The sequence below is a fragment of the Lynx rufus genome, unplaced genomic scaffold (genome assembly GCF_022079265.1).
Source record: "Lynx rufus isolate CCGP_SWC_20201006 ecotype Redwood Valley unplaced genomic scaffold, mLynRuf1.p SCAF_15, whole genome shotgun sequence".
NCBI lineage: Eukaryota > Metazoa > Chordata > Mammalia > Carnivora > Felidae > Lynx > Lynx rufus.
This window is the reverse complement of record NW_025814829.1, coordinates 61,941,689-61,958,221: the sequence shown is the minus strand read 5'-3', so window position 1 is coordinate 61,958,221 and position 16,533 is coordinate 61,941,689. Positions and strand designations below refer to the sequence as shown.

Genomic DNA, 16,533 nt, shown 5'->3' with positions numbered 1-16,533 from the left:
GCCCCACTGGTTGTAAGAACTCACAAAGCCACAGTTCTGGGGATTTGTCTTCCCTGGGGGGGGGTGGCTGAGGTCGTGCCTGGTGCCTGGTTTGTCCACTCCTCTCCCCCTCTGCACCCACCCTCCTCCCTGCCTCCCACCAAAGGTCTGTTCGGACTGTGTCTCCTTTCTGGCCCTTCTTGATGTGGCGTCTTCTCTACTGAGCCATGGCAAGTACGTCCTGCCAGTCTTCGCGTGAGTTTCTGAGTTATTTACACTGATGTGGGGGTTAACCTGGTTGCATCTGTGGGACGAGGGGAGTGTAGGCTCCTCCTCTTCCACCATCTTCCGCCCCGGAAGTCTCACGTCTTTTAATTAGTATAAAATTCCAAATATTTCCAAAGAAAGTATAAGCTACTTTTTCTAGTAAAGCAAGCTTGGTTATTTGTACCTGTTTCTAAACGAAAGCAACCAAAAACCCTGGGTTAAAAATAAGTAGGGAGCAGGCAGTAAAATAAGAAAGCCTGTCGCTGAGCCGTGGCAAACTCCAAGTCCTCCCCTGAAAGAGTCTGCAGCCCAAGTCCAGTGTGAAGGGCACGTGGAAATGCAACCAGAATGCCTCTCGGGGAGAAGAGACCTTCCATCTAAGGCCCAGGGAGTCGCACACGTGTTCTGCAAGGAACAATCGGTCAAAAATAGCTAAACACACATAAACACAAGGACCGTGAAAATACAGCACAGGTGACCTGGGCGGCTTGGTCAGGTAGGCGTCCAGCTTCAGCTCAGGTCATGATCTCACCGTTCGTGGGTTCGAGCCCCACGTCGGTCTCTGTGCTGACAGCTGGGAGCCTGGAGCCTGCTTCGGATTCCGTGTCTCTCTCTGTCTCTGTCTCTGTCTCTCCCTAAGTAAACATTTAAAAAATAATAAATAAATAATAAAACAGTACAGACTGACCCTAACACTTCAGACGTTTGAATTATCAGATGTAGATTACAACAAAATACTTCCCGTGTTTAAAGGAACAGAGATTTAAACAAGCTACATATTTTAAGAGAACAAGGAACTACTGAAAATGGCAGAGCAGATTGGAAGAAGGATCCAGAAATGAAAATCATTCATTAAATAGAATGTGATAGTGTTCGCAGGCGTGGCAGGAGATTGAACGGAACCAGAAAAGAGAATCAGGAAGCCAGAGAATGGACCAGAAGAGAATGCAGCCCCAAGAGACTGAGGATGGAAATAGGAAAGAGCCATCAGGATTCATAGGGCAAAGTGAGAAGTCGGACACAAGTTTAACTGAAGTTCAGGGAGAGGAAAGCAGACAGAGCAGAGGCAGTAATGGATAGGATAAAGGCTGAGAGTTTTCCAGAATTAACAGATGGGACAAATTCAATCCCAAGCAAGATAAAGTCTTAAAACAAAACAAAACAAAACAAAACAAAACAAAACAAAACTTGCGCATATATACACGTTCACGGAACTGCAGAAAATCAAAGGAAAATCTTTCTTAACATCTGTATTTTTGAGAGACAGACAGCGTGAGCAGGGGAGGGGCAGAGAGAGAGGGAGACACAGAATCTGGAACAGGCTCCCGGCTCCGAGCTGCCGGCACAGAGCCCGACGCGGGGCTCGAACTCACGGACCGCGAGGTCGTGACCTGAGCCGAAGCCAGATGCTTAACCGACGGAGCCCATCAGGTCCCCTAGAAAATCAAAGGAAAATCTTAAAGAAGCTAGAGGAAAAGGAACATTCAAAGGCGTGAGAATGGCATCTTCAATATGTTGGGAGAAGTGAAATGTTACACTAAAGCTGTGCAGACGAAACTCTTGTTTCTAAGTTGAGGACGAAATAAAACGGGCCAAAAAGAGAGGAAAACAGAATTCGTCATTAGCAAGCGCTAATGAGGTGAGCTAACTGGCATACTTCAGGCAGAGGGCAAAGGGACACAACTGAGAGGTCTGAGACGGGAGAGGAGGAAAGCAAGGGGTAAATCGATCCCGACAAAGATCAGGTAGCATACCAGCCTCCGGCTGTTGGAGCAGGACGGGACGCCGACCAGATGAAGCGGAGGGACGAAGGATAACGTATAAGCCAGGCCTGGGGAGCGCACGGAGGTTTCAGGTCTCGTGTTACCAAGGAGGCTAATTAACGACGACCTGGAGACTCGGGCAGGTCAAGCGTGCACGCTGTGGTTTTCAGAGCCGCCACTAAAACAGTCGAAAAAAATTGTACAACTTCCCCAATCTTAGAGGAGGGAGAGAAGCTTGTTCTGCTGTTTCGTGAACGAGGAGTTTTTAAGTTCCAAGGTGGCACACAGTCCGATCTCGACTTCGTAGGTACGTAAACCCTTGCACCTGGGCATCAGGGGACACGTACGATGATATTCAGAACATCGTTGTTAGTCACAAACAGTTCCAACAGTGTCGCCCACAACAGAATGGATAAACACGTGGTGTATTCACACAACAGCCAATACAGTCATGCAGGAGAATGAACCACAGCTACAGCTCTGTCGACAGAAGGAAGCGCAAAGACGATGACAAAACTACACACACACCCCCTCATACAGGTCACTCGTCACCACACAGGCATTACGTCTTTGCACACTTGCCTGCTTGTCGAAACTAATTTCTAACTCCAAAACTGTACTCTCAGTGCTTAGGGGTCATTTACACGTGTGCCGAGTGCGGAAACGTTTCAGTCCCCCCCCCCGCCGCCGTGTGCACAGCCCCTCTCTGTGCATACTCCCCCCCCACGCACATTCCCCCTCGGTGCACACTCCCCCTCTGTGCACAGCTCCCCTCCATGTACACTCCCCGTGCACAGTCCCCACCCTGTGCACAGTCCCCCTCCATGCACTGTTCCCCCCCCGTGTGCACACTCTCCCCCCACGCACAGTCCCCACCCCGTGCACACTCCCCCTCCGTGCACAGCTCCCCTCCATGCACAGCTCCCACCATGTGCACACCCCCCCCTGCACAGTTCCTCCCCTCTGCACAGTCCCCCTCCGTGCACAGCTCCCCTCCGTGTACACTCCCCCCCTCCCCGTGCGCAGTTCCCCCCACCCCCCCGTGCACACTCCCCCTCCGTGCACAGTCTCCCCGCCCCACGCACACTCCCCGCTGAGATCAAACGGGTGACATCGGCTTCTGGTTGTAGCTCTCCTAGTGTCACACAGGTGCTCTCTTCGTGCTCCGTCTAGTGCCACAGCTTTCACGTTTGTGCTTTTGGTTGGTGGTTTTGCTGCTTACAATGGCAAAGCCGAAACGCCGTGTGGAGTCGCTGCCCGGAAGGCTGTGATGTGCTTTATGGAGAACATACCTGTGTCAGATCCGCTTCGTTCCCTCGTGAGTTCTAGTGCTTTTGGCCGCGAGTCCAGTCTTAACGCATCAATACCATCAAGATGTCTTCAAGCACTTTACTGACTACGTGACAAAAATGTAAACAGGAACAATAGTTCAGCGCCCACTGACACAGTGTCCGTGGTGACTTCACTACACAGAGAACCAACTGTGTACAGAGCTATATATGGAGAGAGAGCTGGAAGAGAACATACGAATTTGCTCTGGGTGATACGATTCTGCGTGATTTCTATTTTTGCCTTGTCCTTTCTAGATCTCCATATTTAGATGATGAGACTGTATAGGAAAAAACTGAATGGCACTTTTAAATTAAAAAAAAAAAAAAAAAAGGCAAAACAGAAAGATGAATGACTCCCGGGCCATAGGCTTAATCAGAAAACCAAATCATAGAAACACAAAGTTTATCAGAACAAGAATAAAATCAGCCTGGGGTAGGAGGCGAGCAGGACTGTCGAAAAGGTAACACGATGCTGAACTTACAAAACCATTGCTCCCGAAGTTTAATTCTCCCTTTATAGTTAGTACCAGCCTCCCTCAAACCCTGGATCCTACACCAGATGAAAAATCTGTATAGAGGGGCACCTGGGGGGCTCAGTCACTTGAGCGTCTTGATTTCGGCTCAGGTCATGATCTCATGGTTCGTGGGTTCAAAGCCCTGCATTGGGCTCTGTGCTGACAGCGCGGAGCCTGCTTGGGATTCTCTCTCCCCCCACCCCGGCCCCAACTCGTTCTCTCTCTCTCTCTCTCTCTCTCAATTAAAAAAAAAACCTACATAGGCGCATCAAAAAGATGCTTAACATCATTTGTCATCAGGAAACTGTGAATCGAAACCATAGTGAGATACAATTTCACACCCACCAGGGAGAGTAGAATCCAAAGGGCAGGTGATAAGGAACGCTGCAGTCATGTGAGGCTGGGGGCTTTGCGTGCTTGACGGGAATGTAAAATGGTGTGGCCGCCCTGGAAAAGAGTCTGTGAACTCCTCAGAAAGGTAAACAGTCCCCATCTGACCCAGCACTCCTACTCCCAGGTATATACCCGAGGGAAATTCAAACCTTGTCACACCGAAACTTGCCACGAATGTTCACGGCAGCATTGTTCATAAGACAGAAACCACGCCAGCGTTCCTGACGAATGGACAGACAGAACACGGTAGGTACACAGACGTGATACACACGAGCACGTCTATACCGAGGAACATTATTCACCCATCAACAGGACTGAAGTATAGACACGCTACAGCCCGAACGACCCCCAAAACATTATAGGAACTGAGAGAAGGCAGTCCGAAAGGCCACATGTCATCTCGCTTCCATGAAACGTCCAGAATAGGAAACTCGGCCGAGCTGGGCGGTAGATGAGCCGTCGCCCGGGGCTGAGGATGGGCGGCTGACTCGTCAAGGCCGTGTGGGTTTTGTCTTCAAGTGATGAAAATGTTCTAAAAATGATTGTGGTGATGGCTCCACAAGGTGATGAATATACTAAAAAGCATTGAAGTGAGTGAATTTTATGCTATCTAAATTGTATTTCAAGTAAAACAAAAACAAAACCTGCCCACAAAACCCAGAGTCCCAGAAAGCGACGACTGTGCGCACGCCGGCACAGAAGGTTGAGGTGCTGAGTCCGCGGACACGGGAACTGAGGGGCAGAGAGGCTAACTTGTGACAGGTCCGGGATGTACATGAGTTCAAGGTCAGGCTGAGAGAACGCGGCCCCCGTGGGTCGCTAGCAGGTACAGCCACCCACGGCTGAGTCGGCACCCCTGCCAGAGTGACCCGGGCTGAAGCTGGCCGGGTGGAAACGTCCGGCTTGGACGTTCGGGTGGCCAGGAGTGCCACCGGCTGTGCGGCGTGCCACACGGACGGCGGGCGGAGAGCTGTCCGAGGGCAGATGACCACAGCCTACTGTGGACACAGAACATCTGAGGACCCAAAAGGGCTTCCAGGCACAGCTTCCACTTTTATCCTTGTAAGATTTGTGCCCCTTGACAACATCACCCCCATTTCCCCCGCCCCCGCCCCAGCCACCACCGTCCTGGTCTCAGTCTCTACGAAACGGGCTTTTCTGTCTTAGATTCCACACGTGAGCGAGCCGGTTTTTAGGTTTCTCCGTCTGGCTTATTTCACTCGGCAGAATGCCCTGCGGGCTCATCCATGTTGTTGCAAACGGCAGGACTTCCTTCCTTTATTACGGCTGAGTGACACCCGATTGTGTGTGCACACACCACGTTTTCCTCTTCCGGTCACGCGTGGAGAGACGCTTGGGTTGCTTCCACATCTGCGCTGTTGTGAATAAAGCAGCAGGGCACGTGGGAATGCAGACCTCTCTTCAAAGCACTGATCTCTGTTCCTGCGTATAGGTGACCCGGGGTGGCCTTGCCGGGTCGCGTGAGAGTTCAGCGTTTGAGTTTTAAGGAGCTACAGTACTGTCTTCCATAATGACCGACCCATCTGAAATTCCCGGCAACAGTGTATCAGGGTTTCCTTTTCTCCACATTCTCCCCAACGTTTGTCATCATCTGTCCCCTCGGTAATAACCATCCTCCAACCTTCATGAACCAACCTTCATCCGCAGGTGTGAGGTGATCTCTCCTTGGGGTTGGGTTTGCATTTCCCTGAGGACTACTGATGTTGAGCACCTTTCCAGGTACCCGTTGGCCATTGTGTATCTTCCCTGGGAAAAGGTCTCTTCGGGTCCTTCGCCCATTTTTTAATCGGATTGATTTTTTGGCTGTCGAGTTGGATGAGTGAGTGCTTTATATACTTTGGATTTAACTCCTTGTCAGATAGATGGCTTGTGAATATCTTCTCCCATTCTGTAAGTTGCTTTTCCAGTTTATCAATTGTTTCCTTTGCTGTGCAGAAGGAATCTAGTCCCGCTTGTTTGTTTTAGCTTTTGTTGAATGTGCTCCGGTGTCTTATCCAAGAAATCATTGCCAAGACCATTGTCAAGGATCTTTTTCCATGTTTTCCTCTAGAAGTTTTATTGTTCCAGATTTTATTTAAATCTTTGAATCATTTCTACTTGACTTTTTAAAATTAAATTTAAATTAGTTAACATACAGTATAGTATTGGATTCAAGAATATAATTTAGTGATTTGTCACTTACATGTAAAACCCCGTGCTCGTCCCAGCAAGTGCCCTCCTTAATGTCCGTCAACCCATTTAGCCCATACCCCCACCCATCTCCCCTCCAGCAACCCTCAGTTTCTTCTCTGTATTTAAGAGTCTCTTATGGTCTGCCTCCCTGTTTTTTACCTTATTTTTCCTTCCCCGATGTGCATCCATTGTGTTTCTTAAATTCCCATGAGTGAAATCATATATTTGTCTCTCTCTGACTTATTTTGCTTAACATAATACACTCTAGCTCCATCCACGTTGTTGCAAATGGCAAGATTTCATTCTTTTTGATCGCTGAGTAATATTCCATTATACACACACACACACACACACACACACACACACACCCACGTCTTCTTTATCCATTCATCAGTCGATGGACATTTGGGCTCTTCCCATAATTTGGCTATTGTCGATAGTGCAGCTATAAACATTGGGGTGCATCTCCTTTGAATCAGCATTTTTGTAACCTCTGGATAATATCTAGTAGTGCAATTTCTGGGTCATAGGGTAGTTCTACTTTTAGTTTTTTGAGGAACCTCCATACTGTTTTCCAGAGTGGCTGCACCAGCTTTCATTCCCACCAGCAGTGCAAAAGAGATCCCTTTCTCCACACCCTCGCCAACATCTGCTGTTGCCTGAGTTGTTGGTTTTAGTCATTCTGACAGGTGTGAGGTGGTATCTCAGTGTGGTTTTGATTTGCATTTCCCTGATGATGAGTGATGTTGAGCATTTTCTCCTGTGTCTGTTAGCCATCTGGATGTCTTCTTGGGAAAATGTCTATTCATGTCTTCTGCCCATTTCCTCACTGGATTATTTGTTTTTTGGGTGTTGAGTTTGATAAGTTCTTTATAGATTTTAGATACTAACCCTTTATCTGATTTGTCGTTTGCCAATATCTTCTCCCATTCCGTCAGTTACCTTTTAGTTCTGTTGATTGTTTCCTTCGTTGTGCAGAAGCTTTTTATCTTGATGAGGTCCCAATAGTTCATTTTTGTTTTTATTTCCCTTGCCTTCAGAGGAATGCGTAATAAGAAGCTGCCGTGGCCAAGGTCAAAAAGGTTGTTGCCTGTTTTCTCTTCTAGGATTTTGATGGTTTCCTGCCTCACATTTAGGTCTTTCATCCATTTTGAGTGTCTTTTTGTGTATGGTGTGAGAAAGTGGTCCGGGCTCATTCTTCTTCTTGTCACTGTCCAGTTTTCCCAGCACCACTTGCTGAGGAGACTGTCTTTTTTCCATCGGATATTCTTTCCTGCTTTGTCAAAGATTAGTTGGCCACACGTTCGTAGGTCCATTTCTGCTTAACTTCTGTGAAATGGTGTAAGATAGGGATCCAATTTCATTATTTTGCATGTGGAGACCCAGTTTTCCCAGCTTCATTGGTTGAGGAGACCGTTCTTTCCCCCAATCTGTGTTCCTGGCACCCTTGTCAAAAATGAGTTGACAACAAAAAAAAAAATTAGTTGACCACATACGTCTGGGTTTGTGCCTGGGCTCTGTTCTGTTCCACTGGTCTATGTGCCTGTTTTTTTTTTTAATTTTTTTTTCAACGTTTTATTTTTATTTTTGGGACAGAGAGAGACAGAGCATGAACAGGGGAGGGGCAGAGAGAGAGGGAGACACAGAATCGGAAACAGGCTCCAGGCTCTGAGCCATCAGCCCAGAGCCTGACGCGGGGCTCGAACTCACGGACCGCGAGATCGTGACCTGGCTGAAGTCGGACGCTTAACCGACTGCGCCACCCAGGCGCCCCTATGTGCCTGTTTTTATGCCAGAACCGTATTGTTTTTACTACTACAACTTTGTAAGATACCTTCAAATCAGGGAGTAGGAAGCTTCCAGCTTGGATCTCCTTTTTCAGAATTGCTCTGGCTATTCGGGGTCTTTTGTATTTCCATACAAATTTTAGAATATTTTTTCTATTTCTGTGAAAAATGCCATGGGGATTTTGATTAGGATTGTATTGTATTATAGATTTTTCTGTAGAAAGAATTTTTCACAATATCCTTCTAATCCAAGAAGACAGGAAGTCTTTCCAGTTACTTCTGTCTTCCTCACGGTCTTCCACCAACTTTGTATATTTTTTAGTGTGCAGGTCTTTTATCTCCTTGTTGAAATTTAGTCCTAGGTATTTTGTTATCTTTGATGCTATCGTAGATAGGACTGGTTTCGTGATTTCTCTTTCAGACAGTTTGTTGGTAATGGGTAGTAATGCAACTAATTTCTCTGTTGATTTTATATCCTGCGATTTTACTGAATTCATTTATTAGTTCTAACAGTTTTTTGGAATCTTTAGGGCTTTCCATATATAAGATGATATCACCTACAAACGGAGGCAGTTTCACTTCTTCCTTACCAATTTTTATGCTTTTAATTCTTTTTCTTGCCTAATTGCTATGGCTAGGGCTCTCTGTACTATGTTGAATAGAGATGATGAGAGTTCTTGTTCTTGATCTTAGAGGAAGAAGGTTGTAACCTTTCACTACTCAGTATGACGTTAGCTATGGCTTGTCATACGTGGCCCTTATGCTGAGCAAGATTCCTTCTATACTAATTTGTTGGGAGTTTTTATCATGAGAGGATGTTGAATTTTGTCAAATGCTTTTTCTCCATTTACTGAAATGATCATGTGATTTATCCATCATTCAGTTTATGTGGTGCGTCACAGTTATTGATTTGCCCGTGTTGAGCCATCCTTGCATCCTGGGGTGAATCCCACTTGATCATGGTTTATGATCCTTTTAATGTGTTCCTGGAATCCATTTGCTAGTATTTTGTTGAGGATCAAATAAGTAGGATTGAGTGCTGGGTGGTTGTGTTTTTAGGATACAAGCGCATTAATAGGGTGGAAAATACAAAGCTGACACTACAGAAGATAGAATTCTCCAGAAAGGCTGTGCAGAGCATGGGGCAGGGATCAGCTGGACTCTGCACTGGAAGGAGAAGAGGCAGCTCATCAGTGGTTGGTGGGTGGGTTACAGGATTTGGCGTGGGGGGCCGCGAGTTGGAATTGCTCACATTTAATGGTATGTCGAGTTAGCCGCCCAGAGAAGGGGGGAGGGGCAGACCAAAGGACTTAGGAAGAGTGAGAAAGGCGTTCAGCCAGGATGGAAACATCAGGCATCCTGTCTGAAGCACGGTCACCATGACGGTCGGTCTCTGGGTTCCCCATTATGTGCTCTCCACTGGAAAATGGCGTCCTCCTGCCGTCGTTCTCCCTGGCAGTCGAGTCTGTTACCAAAGTTTGCAGAGATGTTCCCAATGACCCCAAAGACAGATCCTAAAAAAAAAATTTTAAAGTGATGTGCTTGTCTCTAAATCCCAACAGAAACATGCCTACAAGTCCTGTAAGCCCCTGAGTTCCTGGGTTAACGATCTCATCCGGCGAGTGAATTTCTTCAACACTTGGGCCAAAATGGCTTACACTGCAATACATCATCGGTACGGATGAAAGCGGCTTTATTCTCTTCCTTAATTTTGCGTAGAACTTAACGGTTTACCACGCAGTTTCATATGGTTGGACTTTTGGGTTCTCAGAGCAACATGTGAATCAAGCGGGGTTGGGGGGGGTACTGTTGTCTTCAGTCTAGGATGGAGACCTGGAGACACAGGATACCCTGGGTCCTGTCCATGGTCCCTCTGCTCAAGGACACACAGGACCAGACCTGGTACATTTCCCTTCCTGTTACTCTACACTCTGTCCTGTGACACCAGCAGAGGGAAGTGCAAAAGGAAGTAAGGGTTAGTTACGTGTAATTTTTAAACGAGTTTAATACACAGATCAAAATCCTTTGAAGGGCACGAGAGCAGCTATCGCTCAAGGAGTGCCTGTGTCCCACGTCCTCATGTGACTCTGACAGTAACCCTGCGAGATGCAGTCAGCCTGGTCATTCGTCACCCTTGTCTTAGATATGAGTGAGGCACAAGGATGTGAAGTAGCTTGCCCAGCGTTTCACGACTAGGGTAGAAGCCTTGAGATTTGAAGCCAGAAAATCTGGTTCCAAAGTCTGTACCAAACCGCCTTTTGTGCCACTTACCTCTAAGCAAATGCTAGGACCTATCCTCTCAGAGTCACCAGCTCCGGAACAATCCACAGACTCCTCAGCGCCCAGTCAGGATGCCCAGCACATCCCTCGTTGCCTAAATCCATTGCCTTCCAGCAAGTTAGGGCCTCACCCTTCAAAGCCACAGCTGGTCTCCCCTGAAGGACAAGACGAGGGTCCCGAGTGGGGAAAGCCTGAGATGAGAAGGGGAGGAGGGGCCGTGGAGGGCCTGGCCGCGTGGATAGGCGATGACGGTGCCCTTGACCCCTCGGTCTACCGTCTGCTCCTACAGGTACATGAGATTTGTCGCCACCGGGAAGCATTCCATGCCATCATCCACCCAAAACCCCGGATCCTCTGACAATAAAACCAGTGATTTCTGTGAAGGATTTCCTGCAAGATACTGGCTCCCAGCTTTCTTCTTTCTGCAAGGTGAGTGTGAGAACAGGGCCAGGGCCCCCTGCCAGCCTCCCTCCTCCTCCCCTTCAGCGTGAAAGACCCAAAGCCACAGCCCTGCGCCCCCAGGCACTACGCCCTGGGGGTGGGGAGTCTCTCCTCCCTCCCTCCCTCCGCTTCCCTTCCCTTCCTCCCCCCACCTCCCCCCTCCCCAGTAGGACCACCCTTGCCTGACTGCACCTGCCCCTGGCAGGAGCGTCACCACCTCCACCGACTCTGCTGTCAAAGGCCACCACACTTTATCGGGGCCGCGGGAGGTGGGTGCCCCCCAAGGACAGAATCTGTGCCTCAGCCATTTCTGTTCATTCATTCAACAAAAGCAAACGCCTGGAACCGTGCCGGGTCTCGGGAGCCACTGCTCAGGTCACACGGGAGGGGAAGACGTCCCCACGGAGGGCGTTACGATGCACGGTTGGGTGATGGGGCGTACAAGACACCACGGAGCCCCACGCGGGCAGCCCCCCATCTTTCTACTCCAGGCCGCGCAGCCCCCAGCGCCTTCAACTCCCGATACGTAATCCCAGAACCATTACACGAGTTTCTGAACGAATGTGTGAATGAGTGAACCAGTGAGGGCTTTTGGAGCATAAAGCAGGGGGACCTGAGCGGGGACCAGGAAAGGCTGCTGAGACAGAGAGCCGGCTGCCGGAAGCGGCAGGTGCCGAGCGCACAAGGGGACGGCGGTTAATCCCAGGACCCGTGCTCACCGGGGGCCGGGCGCTGTCACGAGCTCTCTGTGGAGAGCGGTCCTCACGACAGTCCCGTGGTGGTGTTCACACGGCCCTCCCTGTTCTCAGGAAAACCCTGGCACAGAGAAGGTAAGTAATTTTCCCAAAGTCACACAACTGAGCCGGGATCGGAACTCGGCTCGTGTGACGCAGAAACCCACGTGTTGAAACACAGCATTGACTGGGAATCGCGTTTTTGTTTGGGTCAAAGGCCAGATACGAGGGGGGAGAAGCCCACGTGAAACGTTCAGTGTGGGCAGAGCGAAAGCCCACGAAGGGCGAACGGTGTGGGATGAAGCTGAAAAGGTGGGCAGGGCTGGCTCCTGGTGGGGGATCCTGGGGGGGGGGGGGTTCTGGGCCGCCCCCGTCTCAGGCGGGGGGCCTTGACCTGACTCCGCAACACGGGTGAGGAGCCGCAGCGGAGCCTGGGTCCCAGGCACTTAGGCGTCTGCTTTTCCCCAGGCGAGAATTGGCGGTGGCCTGGAAGGACGACAGAGGAGGGTGGAAGAGAATAGTCGTAGGACGCTGAGGGAGCAGAGAGGGAGGCTCCCCGGTCTTGGGCTCAGAGAGCTGGGTGGCGGCTGATGACCGTTACTGACACAGGGACACGGGGACACAGGGAGAGGAGCAACGTGATGGGCAGAGAGGTGGCCGTCACCTGTCAAGTCTGAGACGTTCGGAGGAGACCGCATGGTGGGCGGTGGGCAGGTGGCTCTAGGGGGCTGGAGCTCAGGAGACACGGGGGCTCGACAGCGCCTGGGGGACAGGGCCAGGGCGTGCCGGCTGCCACCAGAAGCACAAAGAGGTTGGTGGCCCCAGTCTTGTCCCCTGGAGGCCGCGGACCCCCGAGAGGCGCACAGAGGAGGGCCGGGGCAGAGACGGCTTCTCGGGCCTTGGAAAGTTCTGAGGAGACTGGAGAAAGAGCGTCCCAGGAGGAGGGCAGGAGCAAAGTCACCAGCCGGGTGCCCGCTCAGACATTTCCCACAAGGGCACAGCACGGGAAACACGCCAGTGTGGCGGGGGCCTCAGTGCCCAGGTGACTTGGTGAGCGCTGGTGTAGAGACCCCGGCAGGGGCATTACACGATTCAGAAGCAGAGTGAAGCTCCTAACCTGGCAGTTCACGCAGGATGGATTAAGCAGGAGGGGGGGGACTGGCCGGCAGAACAGTTGGGAGCTGTGTTAGGAATCCTGGTGTTAAGACACAGGACGCGATCCAAGCCTGCTTGAGCAAAACAGGGCAAGTCATACGCTCGTGCGAGTGGGAAGGCAGGCCAGAGGTTTGGCTTCAGGAACGGCTGGATCCAGGCGGTCGACTGTCCTCTGCCTCCTCATATCTGGGCTGTTTCCACTCTGTCTTGGTCTCCTTTTTGTCAGCTGCACGTAGCCTTTGTCCACACAGCCAAGGGGACACCCAACAGCTTGGCGACCCCAGAGGAAAACGTGCCCTCCTCTTCCCGCTCGTCTGTGTGCCGTTTCTCGACCAAGACTCTGACGTGCTCGGGTCTTCTCCTTGCTCCCGGGAGCCAGCTTGTTGCCAGGAGGGAACGCAGAGCCCTTGGTGCCCCCGGACTCGCAGGGAACTCGTCGCTCTGTGCTTTTCCCCAAAGCCTTTCTCGTTGCCGTGCTTCACGACTGCGGACGGTCCCAAGGAATCTCTCTCGGCGCCCTCACGTTTACCCACCGTGTGATCTCGGACGCCGCTGACAGCAGAGACGAGGGGTTCTCCGCGGCCATCCACGGGACCCTCAACACAGTCAGGACGGCCTTCGAGGTACCAGAATGCTTAGGGCACTGGGAAGAGCAGTCGTGCAGTCGGTCCTCCCCTCGCCAGCCTCCACTCAGCCTCCCCCGTGCCGCGCACCACACAAGTCCCAAAGCTACGCGCGGACCCTCCGTTTTCCCTTTCCCTTCAAGCAGCTTTTACTTCTTCCTACTTCTGTACTGTGACAGAATATACATAAGGTAACACTGGACTTGCCATTTTAACTATTTCCTTTTTTAAAGTTTATCTACTTAAAGAGAGAGCGCGTGCAAGTGGGGAGGGGCAGAACCCCGGGCGGGGCTCGAGCTCACGAACCGTGAGACGGTGACCCGAGCCGAAGTCCAGAGCTGGACGCTCACCCGACTGAGCCCCCCCGGGCACCCTCATGCTCACCGTTTCTGAGTGCACAGCTGGGTGGCCCTGAGCATGTCCACGCTGCGGGGCGGCCCTCACGCCCTCCACCTCCGGAACCGAGGCACTGTCCCCGTGGACGTCCACATCCCGCCCGCCTGTCCCGATCGCATCTATTTTTGTCCCTATAAATCTGGCGACAGGAGCCTCCTGTAGCGTCTGTCCCTGCGACTGGCCCCTTCCACTCGGCACAGTGTCTCCAGGACTCATCTGTGTGGTGGCCGGTGTCGGGACACAGGAGCGCCCCTCCACGGTTTCCGTGGCTTCAGTGGCCCGTGGTCCCCGGTCGGGATCATACAATCCCCCTCCTGAGTGTCAGAAGGTCAACAAGAAGGGGGGACGCGGCCGACAAGACATCTTGGGAGGGAGGGAGACCACATTCACGTGGCTTTTATTACGTCGTGTTGCGAGAACTGCTCTATTTTGTTCTTAGTTATTGCCGTCACCCTCTCCCCGTGTCCCGTTTATACACGAGACCACACCGTGGGAGTGTAGGGAGACCCCGGTCCACACAGGGCTCGGTGCGAGCTGCAGCTTCGGGCGTCCGGGGGGCGGGTCTCGGAGGGCAGCTCTCCGTCTCTCCCAGGACCCTCCCCCAGACGGAGCTTCGGTTGAAGGAAGCGCCCTGCCCGGGGACCCACCCACACCGCCTCTGTTTCATCTCAGGGCACAGACCGCACTCACGTCGGAGTTCACGTTTTCGGTTTATTCGTCGAGGGCGCAAGGTGGAATCGGGAACAAAACATACTAGAGGACTCGCTGCCTCGTGAGCTCTGTTATGATTTCCCCGAAATCTACTTCCTGCCAACAAAGGTAATTGCACGTGTTTACCGTGCAGTCGGCCTTTGTGGGCCTTCCCGCGGGGACCCGAGCCGTTCCTTCCTGTCCTGTTCCCTGTGGTTTCACGAGGGACATTTGCTGATACGCTTTAGACAACATTAAAAATTTTTTTTTTTTAATGTTTACTATTGAGAGAGAGTGCGAGCGGGGAAGGGGCAGAGAGGGGGGGGACACAGACTCCGAGCTCTGTGCTGTCAGCACGGAGCTGGACGCAGGGCTCGAACCCACGAACCGGAGATCATGACCTGAGCCAAAGTTGGATGCTCATTGGACTGAGTCACCCAGGCGCCCCGGTATGTATTTTTAATATGTACTTTTCAGTACTCACTGAATCACACGTATAAAGTTAACAAACACAGTACTTATAAATTCTGCCTCAAGAAAGTTCATTTTTTTAAACATCGTTGTTTTAACGTTTATATTTTTTTGAGAGGGAAAGAGGGAGGGAGGGAGGGCGAGCACACGCAGGGGAGGGGCAGAGAGAGAGGAAGACACAGAATCCGAAGCAGGCTCCAGGCTCTGAGCTGTCAGTGAAGCCCAGTACGGGGCTCGAACTCACAAACTGTGAGATCGTGACCTGAGCTGAAGTTGGACACTTAACCGCTGAGCCACCCAGATGCCCCTAGATGGCAAACATGTAAAATAGCCTGAGTGGCTCAGTCGGTTGAGCGTCTGACTTTGGCTCAGGTCACGATCTCACGGTTCGTGGGTTCGAGCCCCGCGTCGGGCTCTGTGCCGACAGCTCGGAGCCTGGAGCCTGCTTCGGATTCTGGGTCTCCCTCTCTCTCTGCCCCTCCTCCACTCACATTCTGACGTCTCTCTCGAAACTAAACATTAAAAATTCTTTAAACATAAAAATAAATACAACAGCCTAGAACGTTGCTAAAACCTGGAATAGATGCTCTACCAGCTGCTTCTCCAGACTGTTCCGGAGGCCACGATGGTCACACAGGTCCTCCGGCCACAGAACCCCTCACCAGCCGTGTGTTCAGCGAGCGGCCGTGCCCCAAATCTGGCGCGTGGAAAGTGAGCTCCTGCTTTGCCATCTAACCGTTGGATTTGTTTTTCAGCTTTCCACGGAGCGAGCAGGTGCTTCTGACCAGACAGGTACGCAGCTCTACACGTTTGAGTGCCCGGTGTATCAGACGCCGGAGAGGTCAAGAACTGGGACAACCGCTGGCTTGCCTGCAGACTTCCTGACCTCCGTGCACTTACCCACGAAGAGACCCCCCAGTCACTGGGTCACAACGCGGGTTGCCTTGCTGTGTGAGAAAAAGGAGAAATAAACGTGTGCACCACCCCACCTGCTTTTTGTCTCTCAGCGGATTTGTGACTCGGCACCCGCCACGAAAACACCCACGTGTTCGGCCAGACCGGACAGGTGCGGTCTTCTTCCCTCGGTACCTGCAGCGGGGTCTTCCGGCTGCCCCATCCCAGGTGAGTGCGTGCCCGGGGGCGTCCCAGGTACAGCAGGTGGGACTTGGCCGGGCGCCGTGGTTTCCACTCGGAAGACGGCAGGGCGTGTCGTCTGCGGTCACGTACGACGCAACACACGCGAGGGGGTCCTCGGGAGCACTTTTCCCCGGCCCCACACAGGCTGCTCCCCTCGATGAGACGTGGTCTTGTGGCTCCACCAGACCTCCTCCCACTGAGAAGGTAGCTGGGCTCACCTCACCGACACAGGCCTCCCACGTACTAGGCGCTTCCGTGGCCCCGACAAACTCCCGTGAGAGTGTGACGGGGTCTGAATGGCGCGGCCGTTTCTTCGCAAACAACCAGGACTAAACGCACGGACCCCTCCCCTCTCCAACCTTCTGAGAGCCACGATGC

At 51.7% G+C, this 16,533-nt stretch overlaps 1 protein-coding gene and 1 non-coding gene across 2 annotated transcripts in view; both read left to right on the top strand.

Annotated features, from left to right (window-relative positions):
- The window catches only part of DNAH14 (dynein axonemal heavy chain 14), a 312,531-nt gene extending 296,542 nt beyond the window's left edge, over window positions 1–15,989 (top strand). The window contains 5 exon segments of the mRNA XM_047076479.1: window positions 9,791–9,903; window positions 10,798–10,937; window positions 13,298–13,461; window positions 14,530–14,676; window positions 15,774–15,989. Of these exon segments, the coding sequence (XP_046932435.1) occupies window positions 9,791–9,903; window positions 10,798–10,937; window positions 13,298–13,461; window positions 14,530–14,676; window positions 15,774–15,989 (780 nt within the window).
- On the top strand, window positions 15,349–15,433 carry TRNAQ-UUG (transfer RNA glutamine (anticodon UUG)). The gene has a single exon. It is a non-coding gene; the product is annotated as a tRNA-Gln (tRNA).
- Window positions 15,990–16,533: the final 544 nt, after the last annotated feature.